Source organism: Opisthocomus hoazin, chromosome 6 (genome assembly GCF_030867145.1).
Source record: "Opisthocomus hoazin isolate bOpiHoa1 chromosome 6, bOpiHoa1.hap1, whole genome shotgun sequence".
NCBI classification, from domain to species: domain Eukaryota; kingdom Metazoa; phylum Chordata; class Aves; order Opisthocomiformes; family Opisthocomidae; genus Opisthocomus; species Opisthocomus hoazin.
This window is the reverse complement of record NC_134419.1, coordinates 19154227-19172123: the sequence shown is the minus strand read 5'-3', so window position 1 is coordinate 19172123 and position 17897 is coordinate 19154227. Positions and strand designations below refer to the sequence as shown.

The 17897-nt window shown below is 36.1% G+C and overlaps 1 protein-coding gene across 1 annotated transcript in view; it reads left to right on the top strand.

Moving 5' to 3' along the window:
* HFM1 (helicase for meiosis 1) overlaps positions 1-7722 on the top strand; it is a 41970-nt gene extending 34248 nt beyond the window's left edge. The window contains exons 28-38 of the mRNA XM_075424072.1: positions 162-265; positions 1759-1899; positions 2332-2427; positions 2850-2968; positions 3813-3895; positions 4048-4157; positions 5783-5881; positions 6348-6408; positions 6664-6769; positions 7223-7377; positions 7656-7722. Of these exons, the coding sequence (XP_075280187.1) occupies positions 162-265; positions 1759-1899; positions 2332-2427; positions 2850-2968; positions 3813-3895; positions 4048-4157; positions 5783-5881; positions 6348-6408; positions 6664-6769; positions 7223-7377; positions 7656-7722 (1141 nt within the window). The remainder of the gene's footprint in view (positions 1-161; positions 266-1758; positions 1900-2331; positions 2428-2849; positions 2969-3812; positions 3896-4047; positions 4158-5782; positions 5882-6347; positions 6409-6663; positions 6770-7222; positions 7378-7655) is intronic.
* The last annotated feature ends 10175 nt before the right edge of the window (positions 7723-17897 follow it).

Below are 17897 nucleotides of genomic sequence, written 5' to 3'. Positions count from 1 at the left end.
CATAAATCATGTATTACTGAGAGGTTATTCTTCAGCCGCTTACCAAGCAAAATCCAAGAACGAAGACCAAATAAGGGCTCTTTCACTTGGTTACAGATGCCATGGTATACAGTCTTGTTTTCATTGTCCATGTCTAACAAAACTTCACTGATACGTTGCAGGGATTCTGTGCTGCTAAAAACTGGAAATTGGACGAAGAAAACTGAAGTGAAAAGAGCTCTTAAATCAGAGGAAATTAGTATAAATTTAATAAGTTCTGATTATGGTAGGTTGATTGGTATGCATTTAATTTAAAAACAGGTGCATAAGAATTTTTAATAAATTATTAAAACACTTTATATGAAGCCAAAAATATAATACAATGAACTGATCTGGAAAAAAAATTCTAGTACATATTTTCTACTGGGTGGAGTATTACCTAATGATCCTCATTATGTATGTGTTTGTTTCATTTACTAGCATATTAATGAACTAGGAAACATCAAAACTCTTACTAGGAGACAGTATTTTGCTCTGTTGGTACAGATTAGGATTCTCTTGCCCTTCACCTTCAAGTTGAACTAACTTTTGGTAGGGATAACCTATCAGCTTGATAGGTTATTTGTGCTGGGAAGAGCTGTCTTTGTGAATCGTTAGGTTTTGCATTGTGATTAAAAAGTATTAGATACGGATTCATCTCCTTTTCAGTAGCAAGAAATTTCTACAGCGGAAAGTTTTGCGCCTTAACGTGTAGACTTAAACATTGGTCCTGTCAGTGTCAATTGCCATAGAATTGGAACTATAGCAGCAGATAAGGAGAGACAGTGATGACCTTGAAACACAGAACTTTGAAATACAATTTAAAAATAGAGTGGCTGTATTCAATTCCTGTAAAGAAGATTGCTCTGTGCTAGAATAACTGAAGTATATTTGGTGTTTCCATGATAAGCGTTGAATATTGAGACTATTACAATAATCAGACCTGGAATAATCTGTATTCCTATGGCTAAACCACATTTCCTGTGGCTCAGGAAAAAGGAGGATTTTCTAACCAAACAAAGATGAAGAAAAAATTGTCCTTTTATTACTGCTTGGCTACCTACAAGTTGTACTGAGTTCAGTAAAACTCAACAGAACAGTTAACTTCTCTGAAATTGGTAACAGTGAAATTAGACTAAAAGCAGGTCTTCCTAGTCTCTGCTTATTTTAAAGTCTGCTTCTGTTCCAGACATGAAGAAAATCTCCCATTTTGTAAAAGCCTGTCTGGTTTTCCAGCAATATTTGCCTAATAAAAGACATAAATACTCTTTTTACAGATGGTGTCTCTCATAGTCTCATATGAATCTTGGTTTAATTAGAATGAGAATGATTCAAAAGTACTATCAACATACTCATTTTACACCTTTGCCAATACAGAGCTGCTGATACTCCTGCAACACAGACTGTAGTACAGTTTTAAAGTTAAAATTATATCGGTAATGCAAAGCTGTAGATAAATGTAGTTTTAAAACAATACAGCAAAATTCTGTTAAAGGGATTAATTTTGTTGCTCATCTAGTAACCGTGTCTGTAATTCTGAAAATGTTTGGGTTTTTTAATCTCAGTCATAAAAAATCCATTCATATAATAGCGTGCTTTTAGTGGTACATTATCGTAACTATTTTCCATGATCTTTTAATAACATTTATACTTTTTTTTAAGTCTTTAGAAAACTGAAGATAATCAATAGTTTAGAAACAGTTTATAGCAATTTTAAATATTTTTGTCTTTTTTTTGAAGTCGGCCTCGATATACAGCAAGCATTTACAGCCTTTTACTTAACACCAAGAACAGTGGGAAATCAAAAACTGAAAGCTGAGCCTTCACTTGATAAGTATTATGGCTCACCACAAAGTCTGCCAGCAGGAAAAGTAGATACAGGTAAATGGTCAGATCTGAATATCTGGCTGATACCAAAGTCAACAAAAAAACGAATTTTGCTTTCGGTAGAGAGCTAGATCTGTATTTATCTGTACTGTTTCTTTCTCAAGTATAATAAAATCCAATGCTGCTGCTTCTGCTTCTCAAGTACTACAGTGCAATTTTTTTGATTAATTTGAAAGTAAGAAAAACCATGGGTCTTTGGTATCTAATATTAATGTTTGATTGGGGGAATGTGGTAGTGCCTCTGTTGTTCAGTAGCATTGATTAATTTCTTTCCAATTAGATTCTTTGAGCAGCCCAAAGTATTATTGAAGGCAACAATATTCTAATGACCCAGATTACTTCTAGCACATCTTTTACTGCATGAAGTACTCTCTCAACAATACATATGAAATAAAAAATGAGCATTTCTCTATTATATTTACTTAGGAGGCAGATCTAAACAAGAGATTACTTACAAGAAATACGGAAACAGAGAATGCAACCATCGCTGTAAAAATAAAGATGTGTGTGGACATGACTGCTGTGAGTTTCATTAAATCTACTATTTCTGTTACTTTAAGACAAATATAACTTAGAATAGCTTAAATTATACCAATAGCTACATTAACAGAAGCAACGTAAGCAAGAGAGACAGGCCTGAGTTGTTGTTGGGATACAGTCATAAAAGCAGTAATTAAAAGCTTTGTTGATAACACTTTTAGAGGCACTACAATGATTAATAATATTGTTCAGAACATCTAGCATATGATTTAAGAGCAATGTCAAGCTTGTTACATTTTTATATAAATATTGGTGTGTTAAATGTTTTAATTAGTGTGGCAAATCTTTTAGGATCTTTTAATAGACAATAGTAAGCTTAGTCACAAAGTTTCCATTGATCTGGAAAGAATTAGGGTTTATCCCTTCTAAACTAATCTGAAGGTTATTTTAATTCCTTTTCTCAGGTAAAACTGGAGTACTTCCAATATCTGAGATGAATGGAGATTCAAAGTTTTCTTTGTACCTAGCTGATCTAAGGAGCAGGAACTCAGTTTCATCTGTACCTCCAGTAAAACGGTTAAAGGTTCATTGGAATACAGTCAGCCATTGAATAGATTTATTTTAATCTGTTATGTATTTGTATGTATTGTTTGCACAGATAATTTTATAGCTAAATATGAACATTCAGGTTTGTCTTTTCTGTGTGGAATGCAAGAAACAAAGAAGTACGAAGGTACCAAAGGTCCAGGAATCCTTGAGAGGTACTGCTGCTGTTTGGAACGCTTCCAATGATCCACTTCTGTGCATGTGCTCTTTATTTTTGCTTTTATAGCACTTGATAGATTGTGGTGGGTGAGGTACAGAGGCATCATTGGAAGGTACTGTACTATGACTTGGTTTTGGCAAAATATGACCTGAATGAAAACAAATTTATCAGAGTAATGCTACGAAGAGATCTTTTTGCATTGACAGATAGATCCACTTGTTTATAAGAAAACTAACCATGTTAGTTTTTAACCCCTGAAAGATTTTATGGCTTACACTTCATCCCTTTGAACATAGTACTAAACTAGTTCTTTCTGCAGCAAGAATGGCATTTGAGATATTGGAGTGTTTTATTTCCTCCTCGGTTTTGTTTGCTTGTTTGTTTGCAATAGAGAATGATTTAGCCTGTAGCTAATACTGATGAGAGTTAGTGGTAACCAGTCAGGCTTTGCCAGGCCACTTGGGTAACTCCACTGGAAGTGTGTAATTCAAACCTTTTTAACTGATTACGTTAGATAAGCAGACATCAGAAAGATGTTATATATGATCTTTAAAAATTATGCTAACTTGATACAGTATTAATGGTGTCATTAAGACTGTTAAAAAACAACTGTTTTCAATATGTTTCTATCGTATCAGTTACAGTAATCTGCTTTCTTTAGATGCAGATGTTAAATCAAACTCAAAATATGGATCTCAAACAATTTGTTTTTACACCTAAGTCTTCGTTGCCAGCATTGCCAAGGTACTGATTAATATAAGTAACAAAAAAGAAGTCTGTCTTATTTTAGATAGTATGTTAAGTTGTAACGATTAAAAACTGTTTGCTGAGTAGAATTATTTTGCAACTTTCTGCAGCTGTTTTACTGACATGTCACTGATTTATTTTTTTAATAGGTCTAGTGATAAACAGTTGTCTTCATCACCTTCAGCGGACCAGGTAGATAATGTTAATAGCTTAGGAATATTCCAGAAACAACCGCAATCCTGGAATTATGGAAAGAGTAGTAAGTTATTGTTAATGTTTGAAATTATGATTTTCACTGTTTTGATTTGAATATACTTGTAAACTCAAACTTGCTGAAATCACTACAGCAACCAGTATAGCATTATAGAACACTGAATGTATACGCAAATATAGTGGCCATAGTTGTTTTTCTTTCTGGTGTCAGTAAGAATTTCTATTGCAAATCTAAGCATCTAAATGTACCTTTAAATAAAACAGTAAGGACTAAATCAAATATATGAGGCTCCAAATCTATAAATACTTCTGAAAGATATTACTGTAATGTATTTCCACTGAAGCCACTTGTAATACAGGTGATATTTTACCCCTGTATCCATATTGTTTTCTTCTTTTCCCTTTATGCTGAAAGTAGTGAAATATGAGCATTTGTTTGGTGACTGACAAAACGTTAACTGAGTTCATAACTAGTAAAACATCTCTATCTGGAAAAAAAATTCCTCTGTTTCTCTTCCACTGGAAATGCCACAAATGTTTTTGCATTTGGTGTTAAATGAGTAATCTTCATTATCAGTATATAACTATGACGTTCTCCTCACTGCATGCATTTTGCTGTTGTATTTGGTTGACAGTAGATGGATTTGAATCAGGTTTTGATTAATTTGCCTAATAAGTAGCAGCTGCAATGTTTAGGCCATACTCAGACATACAACAAACACTGTGCTGAAATGAAGTGAGACATTTTTTTAGTTCATGCTGCCTTAAGTGTTGGCTGCTATACTGCATAATTTCATTTTTATTTAATAATTTGATGATGGGATTATAATCCCATTCCTTTAAATTAACGCTTCCTATTTTCCTGCCATACTAATTTACCTACTATAGTTGTTATCTGGTCTTAAGATGGAAGATTGTTGCATAGCCATATCGTCAGTTGCTGGGGGGAAGCTGGCAGTTAGTGTGTGATATGACTGTGTTAAAAGAATAAAGTCATGGGAAGACAGATGGATATTCCAGTATAGCTATAATCTATGCTCAAGAACAACTTGAGGCAAATCATACCTACAACAACATACATACAAATCATACATACAACAAACAAAAAGGAAAGAGAGTAAGAGAGGAAACAGGAAAGTCTTATTTACACTAGAAAAAAAAGTATTTTAAAACATTAACTATCACATTTTAATTAAGAATTTTAACAACAATGCTTGAAAATGTATTTGTCATGGCTAGTTCTTAGGCATTAGAAGTATGGGGAGAAAGACATCATTCAGAGTGTTTTGGTAAATTGTGGAGAGAAGAAAGGACTGAATTAAAAGTACTAAATTTGGAATCAAACAATTCTTCTGACAAAGGGAAAGAATGAAGCTGCAGTGATTTTTATAAAGTCTGCTCTTCTAGAATTTACACTAACAATAACTTTTCTCAACGCTAAGGAAAAAGTGCATGTGAGACAATCCTCCTTTCAATAGACTGAACAACTGGTCCTAAAACATAGAACAGTTTTTGTTGTACTTGTCCGTTACAAACGTATTACAGCTTTCTCTTGGAAACATTCAGTGTTTGTGAGTGAGAAGAGACAAGAGACTGGCATAAAAAAACAATATTAAAAATCTTTAATGCATAACTTGACTGATACAGATAAAAGCAGATCTCGTTTTTCAGATGCTTTGGATGTGGACTTTGAACTGAGAGATGATGTTTGGGATGATATTGATGATGAGAAATTAGTATTTGCTAGCAACTTTGCCAGTAGAGAATTAGGTGAGGTTATTTTAACAAAAGTCTTTGTTTCCTGCATACAAATTATTTTACAGGCTATTATTTGAGAATAATTTATTACAGTATACAATGAATAGAACTACCTGAATTTTTTTTGGTTAATTGAATTGACCTGACATCCAGGCTTATTCCTGTACCTTGAATGTCACCTACATTGAGACAAATCTAAGAAGGAAGGGAGAGTTGAGAAAATCATAACGAAAAATTTTTTGGATGGCCTGCAACTGTATATCTGTTAATTTATCTGACTGCTTATCTCTGCTTATCTTTACGTTAGCCCAAAACCCACAGAAGAAATATTTCTAGTGTTAAGACTTTTGATAATTTTCAAATTATTACTTATCATATTATGTAAAATATTTACAAAGGGTTTCAGCTGTTTTGTGACTTAGTTTTTAAAACTTTCATTCTTATATGGAACATGGAAATATCTGCCTTCAAATTCCAGATGAGTGTGAGCCACTTTGCCAGTCTACAAGAAGCAAAGCCACAAATGACATTTCAAAAGAGTAAGCATTAATTAATCAATTACAATTTCATTCATTTAAAAATATTGTCTGTATTTCACACGTATCAGTATAAATAAATGTGTAGAAGGTTGTTCACTCATAAAAATGAGTGAAATTTCAACTTTTAAAAGGTATGAATTGTGGAATGATTTTAAATTTTTTAAGTGTGGAGGGAAATAGAAAATCCTGAACTGAAAGTAAATTAATTTTGCACTTCTATAAAAATACTTAAAGTCTTCAACTTGATATTTTCAGTGCATGCACAGTACAAGATGAGACCAATATTCAGAACTCAGATGTTTCTGTGGTTAGTAGCACACCAAAAGTGAATTTTTCTGTACAGAGTGGAAATATAAATATGGTGAGTAAAACTAGTCTGATAGCAGAATTTCCTATAGAGTATTTAATGTGTAAATATATTTACATATTATATAATTGTAATATGTATACATAATAATAATATAAATTAATAAATAAATATTTTACATATATCTGACTTATGAATCAGTTTGGACATACTGAATTTCTGAACCTTTCTGTGTTGTCCAAACACGCATGCGTCCTGTGTTCAGTGTGATATTCATGACACAAAGAACTAGGACTTGAATTTACTTTATACAGCATGACTTCAAAACTGCTCAATTTGATCGTGATTCTGCAAGTCATCCAGTATATAATTATATTTATCACGTGCTCGGTCCTTGTCAAATACCATAATGTCAGTGTAAATATCTGTACTACATACTACAACAATCTGGCAGTTTCTCTTTTGGTGATTTTAACCATAATACACTTTTTAACATTTACATTGCAGTTCAGTTTTCAAGAAAAAAAGCATTCAAATCCTTCACAAGAGCTGAAGAGTGTACAATGTTCTCCAATCTCAAAAATGATCTCAGACTCTTCTAAATTCACTAGGAAAGAGGATTTTTTTATTTTCACGAAAGAACAGGATAAAGTAGATCCCAGGTAATAAAATGTTGTGTATGTTTTCCTGTTGCCTCAGTGTTCCAGTACTTAGTTCTTCATGGAACACAAACCCTTAGGCAATGTGTTAAATTATAACATTTGTTTCTAAAAGATGAATTTTCACAATAACAATAGCAATTAACTTTTCTTAGAAGGGAAAATACTTTAAAATTATTTTGCTTGCCTTGGTACCTCTTGACAATACTTTGTATTGTGTTTCTGATTTCATACGTTTTGATGTACTAAACTTAATTTTTTGTTTGCTTAATCTTCATTAGATATCTTCTTGATGATGAAATCAGTGATGTCAAGCCCTTGCTTGGAATATTTGATGACATTTTGTAAAACATACAAACAAAATACTTTGTAAGTGCTGAGGAAGAAAAGTTACAGTCATTTTTATAGAGTGAAGCCTTCAAATTCAGTTAAGAGAACTTGATTTCTGTTGTATACCTATTTACCAATAGCTGGATTGCTGCATAAAGTAGGTAACAATAAAATTAATGTTGAATTTATGGAATTCTAGGTATATTATCTTACTTTGAAGAGTACTTCAGTATTTGTTTGTTGATCTTGCTGTTCTCAGGATTACAAAGAAAAATATTGGAATGTGTCAAAGGAGAATAGTTCTCAAACTGAGGGTGCTTTTACAGACAAAACAAAAATCGCATAAGGGAAAGCAAGCTGTTTATTACATGCCCCACTCACAAGTACTCTAAATGAGTGAAGGACTCTTTCCTCAGAAATTTCTTAATGCTTTTTGGTTTTGTCTTTCAGTTTTCTGTAATGCTCAATTTTTCATAGCACTGATTCTGTAAAATAATCAGATTTACAAAGTAATAAAATGCTAAATTATTCTAGACTATATTCTTTTTGACAGTGCTATCAACTCGTTAACAGAAAAAGTGAAACTTCCTTCAAGCAAATGTGTTTCCAGACTCTCAACAATGATGTCTATAAACAATATTCTGAAGTTGCGTCTGGCTGTTCACTTTGACACCTGAGGTCATAAAGTGGACATTAAAGCATCCTGGTACAAATTTAGGCAACCAAGCATTGGATTTGAATATCTTCTTGTAGCTCCAGTGTTTGAACAGTAGACCTTGCAAGTTCAATAGTTAGAAAAATACATTATATTGCCTAAAATCCAAGAGAATGGTAATTTTCACTGTTAATTATACAAAATGTGTGGAATTAAAATGTTAAAATTATACATGGAACTTTAGCTGTCTGTTCTTGCAAAATTGTTTGCGGTGCAACCAAATGCAACCACGTTTTGCTGCACTACCTGGTTGTATTTCTCTCAGCTAATAACATTTTACTTGAGTCCAGTGTTTCCTTACACTTTTGACTTAGTTTCTGGTACAACTCTTTCTCCATATGAAGGAATGGCGTAGCACAAGCAGCCTCAACACTCACCACTCGGTATGTTTTTGGCTGTGCAAATTCCAGCAGGCTCAAGCTTATAACTCACTCAAATATTTCATTACATCTGGAAGTTAGTAGTATGTAAGATCTCTTTTGTCTCAATTTTTTTTAAATTAAACTTCCAAAATGAGGTAACTCAGAATTACTATATTACTGCTATGTTTAGCCCAGCAGTCCTAGCCGTGTACATCCTAGTCACCTCCCAGTGCTGTGTCAGAGTGAGATTTAAGAGTGCAGAGTGCCAAATGTCATTTTAGGTGCCCCAGAGAATCTTCCCTCAGCTCCATCTACCGTGCCAGAAGAGCACGGGTCTCCCACGATGTTCCAGGTCCTCTGCGTCATCTAAAATCATACTTGATGCCACTGTTTAAGCACCTGACTCTCTCCCTGCTGCTTGAAATACACAAAATTTTTTTCCAATTTACAGTTCATATTTACATAGCATTCTTTAATTGCCTTTCCCTGGGGTTTTAGCTTGCAACAACTAATTGAGCTGTTCTTCAGTTTCTTCAACTTTGACAAAAACTGTTACATGGTAACACAAAGCTGAGCTTCAAACATGGAAAACAGGAGAGGAAGGAAACAATTAATATAATCTTGTGATTATATCATTTATAGAATTTATATAATCTTGTGATATATATAGTATATCATAATATTATGCAATCTTTATATAATCTCAAATTTGCAACTTTCCAAAACCTCACTCATCTGCTGGTTGCTCAGGCCTCGCCTGCAAACTGGGGATGCTTCTGATGGCAGGTGCTGCACGTTTTCATGCTGATCTGCATGAAGCTCCTTCTAAATGTTCTGAACTGTGAGGTAGTGACTGTAGTTGAAGTTGACTGTGCTTAGGTCTTTATAAAAATGAATAAGGTAAGCTTTTATTTATTTCTCTGTACTAAGGAAGTATCTTTTTGAGATGTTTTTTGGCTGCGTTTCTACACCGAAGGTGTATTTCCATTTTTCTGTGAAATATTTCGGTAGTTTATATAATGTCTAGAAAGTAATTGAGGTTATTGGCATTTTTGCTTCATTTTTTTGTGTAGTCTAAATATAACCACTTGGTTTTAGTTCGTTTATAGGAGTAGGTTTATATTTAGACTATTCCTTCAAAGAAAATTATCCTTGCAGGCAAGTGTTTTATTTTCCTCTTAGTTTTCCCCAGTGCAGGAGTTCAGTAGTTATTACTGGTTTTCTTCAAGATTTGGGCTGATTCATTTTCTGATACTGTATTCAAATTTTTTCCTTTTGATTTTTAAAAGGCTTTAATTTCCAATTTGATCCGTAGTCAGAACACAGGATAACAAATGCATTTCAGTACTTCTAAGACTATTCAGCGTACTTTGCAGATGGTTTATAAGATCATGTCCTGTCTTTGTTTTTCACAAGAAATCAGCATCCTATGTCATGCTTGGAAAATTACAAAAATTATGCAATCGCTGCTAACAACATTTCACAGATTTCAGAATATAAATCTTTGAATACTGCAATGTCTTTACAGTAATATTGAACCTCTGGTGCAAAAACATTTTTTCAGAGATAAGCTTTTTAACTGGCATTGTTGTTTTGCTTCATTATTCATATTAGCTCTATGACTCTTTAAAGTCTAAACCACTTTCAGAAAGCCAATTTGGAAGTACATATGTGCTGAAGTGTTCTCTATCTCAGAAGGAGAGAGATACTTTTCATATGGTAGCATTTGTTATTGTTCCATTTTTCAAATTACAATAATTGAAAGATCAAAAATTATGACCGTGGTAGGTCTCTATGGCAATAATTAATTGCAGATACACAGTGACTATACTTCAAAACAAATACACGCAGAAGGACAAAATTGACTGCAGAATTAGAGAAACCTGGTCAAATCTGAATTATTTTTTCAAAATTAAACTTCCAGACAGAGGTAACTCAGAATTGCTTTACTACTGCTATGTTTAGCTCAGCAGTCCTAGTCATGTACATCCTTGTCATGTTCCAGTTCCATGTCATGGTAAGATTGAAGAATGCAGAGTTTACCTCCTGCGCATCACCATCTTCTGATTTCCATGGAAATCAGATGGCTCCCAGGAAGGAAAAGTGGTGTTTCTCCACAGATGCTTTACATGAATGACCAGGGGACCAAATTACCACGTCATGCCCTGAAAGGTAAGTATAGCTATGAAGAGCTGTAATTTTGGTCATTTAACTGAATCACCTTAAGTGATAAATCCAGTTTACCTGGACTCCCTGTGTAGTCACTAGCAAGAGGCACACACTACTGGAAGATGGTTCGGATTGTAAGTGGGTCGAATTGCTCTCTGGTGGAGCTCACCAAATTACCTATGTTGAAAATGACTGCATACATTTAGCATGGAGCAGCTGGTGTGCTGTAAATTCACAGCCAGGCTCACTGACTATTGCCATTCTTGCACACATAAGATGCCAGAGTTCTTTTATCCATGTAAGGATCCAACTTTTCTAAGTTGAATAGTCGTCTTTTTGTACTGCAAAAGATGGCTGCGCTCCACTAATGTTGCTGCATGCAGCTGTCTTTCAGGTGCTGCCCAGATGATAAAACAGACTAATTAAATTCAACAGGATAATGTCAGACAATTTCACTAAGCTACTACCAAGAGATAAAATACAGACTAAAATACATAAAAACATTGTTAAAGTCTGAGAAGATCATTGTTTTTAATTCTGCATAGAGTTGTAACATCAAATGAGTGGCTTGAGTTTGAATCAGTGGGATTGTATAAGTAATTCTTTGGGGATCCAGCAGAATGCCACAGACTTTAGTCTGAGGATGATTCTATAAAATTTACATTATAAAAATACTGTTTCCCATAATAGAATAGTGAAAGAAAATTCAGTGTGACATGAAGTCAGATTTTACTATCCTTCTTGTCTGATTCTCCATAATAAAATACATGCTCATACCTGCTTTTAATTTAACTTCAACTTCCTTATATGCTTCCTTGTCCTATCACATATATTGGTTTTAAAATACAAACTGAGGTCAACCGTATCTGTGCCTGAAGAAAATGCAATATGCACTCAAAACCCATGATCTTCAAAAATTGTTGGCAGAAAAATAAGTATAGTGTTTAAACATGTTGCCAGACACATTTGTGTATAGCGTACATTTATAGCATATATAATACTGTAAGTATATTGTGACATTTTAATTGTATGAGGCATGTCTCAGGTTCATTTTAATTATGTAGACTTTATTCATGTATTTGAAGACTTTAATGCGTTAAACATTACAGTAATTATTAAAATAATAATGGCAGTTTCAACAAGTCAGACTTGTTATTTGGCAGTATTTATACTTAAATACACCTTCACAGAATAGTTACGTGAGGTATAAAAATTGGTGCTTATAAAGGCAGTCAGCATAATGATAGAGAGCGAGCAGTAGTCACCATATGGAACCAATATGCACCTGAAAAACAGTTAAAATCAGCCACTTTGTAGAGGACAAATGATATCTCTCTAAGGCATCATTATGACAGTCAGTGGTATCTCTTCTAAAAGGAAGCGTATCTTGCAGTACCTCATTATGTCACTCCTCCTGCTTTTTATGCAGAGGAGTATCATGTCAATTGTTTTACTGACAATCTTTAAATGTTACCCATGAAATGAGATCCATGAATGCCTGTTTTTTTTTCTAGCTCCTTTGCTTAACAAGGAAGTAGAAAAAGAGGTACTAGTCAGGGTGGAATTCACTTCCTGCAGAGGACAAACAACACATTGAATTTATTGAAGGCTTACATGAGAATAAACTGAGGCACATACCATGTGCTAATAGTTTGCAGTGATGAAGTTCAGCGTGATTGAAAAAAATCAGATAGAAGGGCAGTGGTTTATTTGCTGCCACTGTTCAGCTGAGATAAGGGCCAGCCCATTTGAACCATATTTCTGTATTTGTTCTTTAAACCGAAGTGAGCTAAAATCGTATCCGTCCAAGCCCTCACTTTTCTCCCAGTGTTGTAGCCCTTGGTCTTCGCGGGCTCTCGACTGATATTTCAGATGGAGTGGGCTGGGGTAAGGACTGCGTCCTCTTAAGAGACGGGGGCCCTTGGGGCCCTTCTGTCTCCTGTCTTTCTCCAGGGAGTGCTGGTCGCTGTTGCTGTTCCCTGTGGTTGTGAAGCAGCTGGAAAAGCTGTGCTGCTGCTAACCTGCAGGCCAGCACTGCACAGCCTGCTCTTGGCAAGAGGTCCCCGTCCAGACAGTTCGTACCAGTTAGGGAGAGAGGTTTATCCAATTCGCTTTAGTATGCTACCTACCACTACACTTTCATTCTGGTCCTGTGGGATGTGGTTCGAGTGTTCCTGAGTCTGTGCTCCTGTGGGTTTTAAATGGATTGTTTCCATGTGCCTGGACTTGAGGGGCACATCTGATCGTTGTGTGTGAAAATGTTACACGTTTTGCAGAAATGCAGTAGATTATACTGGGTGGACATACTTTGGGTATAGAAGATATATGTTCTTTCAAATATAATACAAGTGCCTAGATACAATAGCAAGGAATTTCTTCCTGCATTTAACATTATACTATATGGAGCTAGCATGTAATGATTACACAGACAGTCCTTTTGATTGATGCTACATGGCATTTCTACATTTTGGATAGCTGAACATAGGGAAAAATGCAAAGTATTTTATTTTGAAGGCTGTAAGGGTATTTTGTTTACATAAATGAAACAATGTTTCTTTTGTAACTGTGAAACTTCCTATTAAAGGATGCATATAACTTTCAAAACAAAAAGATGCTCGTAACTGTAAATGGCTATGATACATTTGCTGCTCCCCCACCCATTTAGAGGCAAAACCTATTTATGAGGCTTTATTAAGTGCAAATAATTCCCATGGCTTCAGCACAGAAGAAACAGCTGCAGAATATAGTTTGATTTGCATATAAATAACATATTTCTGCTCAGAAAAGGGTATTGAAAAATATATGTTTCTACAGTGAAAACCTGATAGTCACACATATTAAGGTCATCTTGTGTAACTTGTTTTAAGCTGCTGCATGTAGATACCTGATCACACTTCCAGCTAGATTCAGGCTCTATCAGTTGTGCCTGCTATGAGATTGTGAATTTCTTCTTTTGAGCTCATTAAGCTATGATTTGTAGAAACAACTTCCAAAACATTGGTCTCAACAGTTTAAACACTTAAAATTGCTCAGAATATTTATCAATACAAGTGGACAACTCCAAACTCAGCACTTTTCCTTATCTTTGGTACTGTGAATTTGTGATGCGAGGGAATTCCTATTGTTTGGATATGACAGAAAAAGTTCTTCTAACTTGCTTTAGCCAATGTAATAAATGATAGGATATAATTAAAGAAGACACAAGGATTTTATTTTTACTGTCCCAAATAGTTTCCTCAGGTTATCTTTTCTATTAAAGATAAGTTCATGCTTCTAAAATTTCTGCATGACATAGGCCACCACTGACAAACTGAGGTGCTTGGCCAAAGCAAAAAAATAAGTGTTTCAAAGGTAAAGCTATAGATGACATTTTATCCCAGTTGTTCCAGCTCACTGCACAAATTCTCTAAAATACGATACTTAATTCAGTAGAAGTATAACTCTTGGTGATTTTAATAATGAACTGTCTTCAACGTAGTAGTCATCTAATTGCTGAACTGGGCTGTTATGCTATTCAGCATGGCTTCGGCACCAGCACTCACACAGAGCTTAGGCAGCAGGCAAAGCCACGCTCTGCGAAACAGAGCCCTGCTGCTCCCAGGGCAGCTGGCAGAGCTCCCCACGTCCTTGGGAAGTCAGCGAGTCTGAGAGGAAGCGAGCACAGGGTTTTCCAGCCAGCAGGACTGAAAGGCTGCCACTGTGACTCTGCCATGGAGTGTTTGTTTACTGGCAGGCTCCTGCCGCTCCTTAGATATATCCTAACATAAAAGAAAGATGTTGGAGAGCCAGGCCCTGGAGGGTTTGGAAGAGAAGGGAATATCTCCCGAAGGCGGCCCAGCCTTGGTTTTCAAATCCCTGCTTGCAAAGGCCTTCCTGAGCTGGATGCTGTTGCCAGGAGCGATCGGTTGTCTACTCAGAGGGACTGACTGGCCACAGTGAGTTGTCATTAGTCTGAATGCCTCTTGAAGAGAGAGGCTTGATACCGTTTAGTAAAGAAAAAGTTAAAGTAGTGCTGTCTAGAAACTTGGATATACAGGTCAGAACTTTTTTAGCAATTTCTTTTGGTTTATAAAGGCTAGTAATTTGTCTGAATGAAAGTGAGGCTGTAGAGTTAGTTACTAGGATTCTATTTTTTTCTGGTTGTGGTGTAATATTTGGACTACAGCAGCTCAGACTTGTTAGATTACTGGGTGCAGGAAATAAACTGTATTTATCCCATGGCTCCATTCTTGTGTCTGACATGTTACACCTAGAGGAGGTTTTTCTGCCTAGCTGGGAATTTCTACTCAAAGAATAGTCATCCAGCAGCTGGATCATTAACGTTTTCAGTATCTCCTCAATTATAAAGATTCTAGGCTCTGAGGTCATTTGGGTGGTTTCTAAAAACTGTACTGATAGGTGTAAGAGGAGCATTCACCAAAGCATCAACACATTGTCAAATAATTTTATTTCAAAAGTATGGCACTAGAAGTGATTAAGAAAGCGCGAGCAATGAAATAGATCTGCTTGTCTTGTGATGTATCACAGAGATGCATTTCAGAGACTAGAGGCTTGCTTGGTGAGGAAAATAACCTGTGTTAGGAAGATGAGAGGTACAAGCAGATCTCTCTCCCTCAGGTGTGATTGTCTCAGGCAACCATATTAGCAGAAGCTTAGACACATTCTTAGCTTCTGGAACAGATTTACTGAAATGGTAGTGCATACTGAGGATGATAGTAGTAAAATGGGCAGTGTGTTCTGGAAGAAAATAAAGCTGGCAGCTTGGAAAGGTGGAAAACAGCTTCGGGTAAGCATGTGGTTCAACAGAAATTAGTCTCTGTCCATAGACTTTAGAGCAGCCAGTCAGAACTGCTCTTTCAGTTCAAGCAGTTAATCATATCTCAGTGCTGTAGCTTAAGGGATACAATTTTCAAAATTATTGTAGTGTGGGAGCAATAAATTTCAGCACAAAGGCGGCAGTACTCCATATAATTTATTTTAGATTTCCATCTAGGGTATGTTCTGACACTACACATGAAAGTCAAATTGTCCATGTAAAATGGTTTTCAGGTGATAAGTTGACCCCTGGGGTTTTAGTAAAATAATAGATTCAGAATTATATCTGACTCTCCAATCTATAAAAGCTAGTTATCAGCTGTTTGAAGGATTTGATAAGAAGAGGGGAAAAAATAAAAGCTTTTGTATAGTGACATGTTTCTCATTAATGGGGATAATGTTAGAATCACAAACTCCTTCTGGATTTGGTAGTAAATACTCCGCTGATGTGTTTTGGGAGGTGGTGGTTCTGTGAGGAGTGTGTGTGTCTAATCCTCTGTGATATGCATATGGAGTAAGGGGTAATTCTAATAGACTTGTACAGCCCTTTGAAAGAAGGGCGTTTACTGTGCCACCATCTGGCCATCGTTTTTAAGTGCATTCTACCACCAGAGCCTACCTCTGCAGAAGTTTTGCTGGAGAATTATTGTCTTATGGTGCCTAGAGAAACACTAGAGTAACAATATTAACATCTTTCCTGCCAGCATTCTTCAGTATTTGAATGCAGTGCAAAACAAACGGTAAGAAAAGAAACAAGGTATTACTTTAAGTTTTTGTCTGAACACTCTTACAGGACCTGGTGTAATTTTTTTCTAGTTTTGTTGTTTTATTTAACTGTGTTTTCTTGAGAATACTTACAGGTAGTTCCTCATGTACCATGTGGCTTCACTGTCAGGTTAAGCAGATCCCAGGTTGGGTAGAGGCTTTGTTGCATTTTGGTGTATGCCCGTGTACATGCGTATGACATGCAGCACTAGTAAGTAACACAGGAAAGGTGACAGTAAGATAGGACTAATCACAGTGACAGTAGAAGAAGCTTGCCTAATAAAATGCTAAAAGCACGTTTATGCTTAGTGCAGTTGAGTGTCCCTTTGAATTTTGAGCAAAGAAAATACTTCCTGCTTTTAAAAACTAACCGTGCTCAAGAAAACTTGACTTTCCTACAGTCTGTGTAAACAAAAATGATTGTCTCAAAGAAAAACCCAAGTCCCTCTTCAATTGTTCCTCACATAAACCACTACCCTGGATTTTCCCTGCTTCTGTGTGTGAGGAACACTGAGTTTGCTGCAGAGGTACAGCCCGGTACACTCTGCTGCTGGGACTTGGGCAGGGTGTGAAGAGGAAGCCTACGGGGAGGGCACCTGCCTCCTGGGTTGCTGGGTTGCTATGGGCAGAGGCTGATACCTCCTCCTCTGAGAGGAGCTGGGCTGCACGCAGGGGAGCAGACATCTGGCACTCCCAGGTTGGGCAGAGGAGGGAAATGCAGTGAGCTGAGATCTTGCAGGCAGTGTCCTGGAGGAGCTGGGATTTTGCTTAGGGGACAGAGCCAAACTTTAGAAGTGGCAGGAGAAAGGAGGGTCCCCTAGAGTAGGCTGAGGGGTGTCTGTGGTGCTGTGTGAACCATCTGGAAAATTTCAGGTTGGAAGTAAGACTGGAAAGAAATATTTACCCTACAGTGACACGATTGGGGAGATTAATTTTCAAGCTTTTCTATTTAATCTAGCTCTCCAACAGATCAGACTTTTCATGATTTAAAAAATAATTCTGTCCTGCCATTCTCATAACATCTGCCCTTAGAAATCTGGATTCTGTGGGTGTTCTTATCAGAAAAGCTTCTACGTAAAGACAATTGCTAATTCAGGGTCCCCGTGGATAGGATCAGAAAGAGCTAACTACTCTTAAACCTTGCTTTTTTCAGGTTTTGTTTGGTTGGTTTTAGCTTTACAGAGATAATTGTGTCCTGGTCCTGCAAGTGGGTAAGCTGTAACGGATGTGGGACAGGCCTGTTCACTGGGGTATGTATGAGCTCTACTGAGGTCTGCTGGAGTGTGCTCAAAAGCAAAGTGTCTGTCACATTCTTTAAGTGCTTTTCTTCTGCAAGAGCTGATCTGATGACCACAAGAGTTTATGAG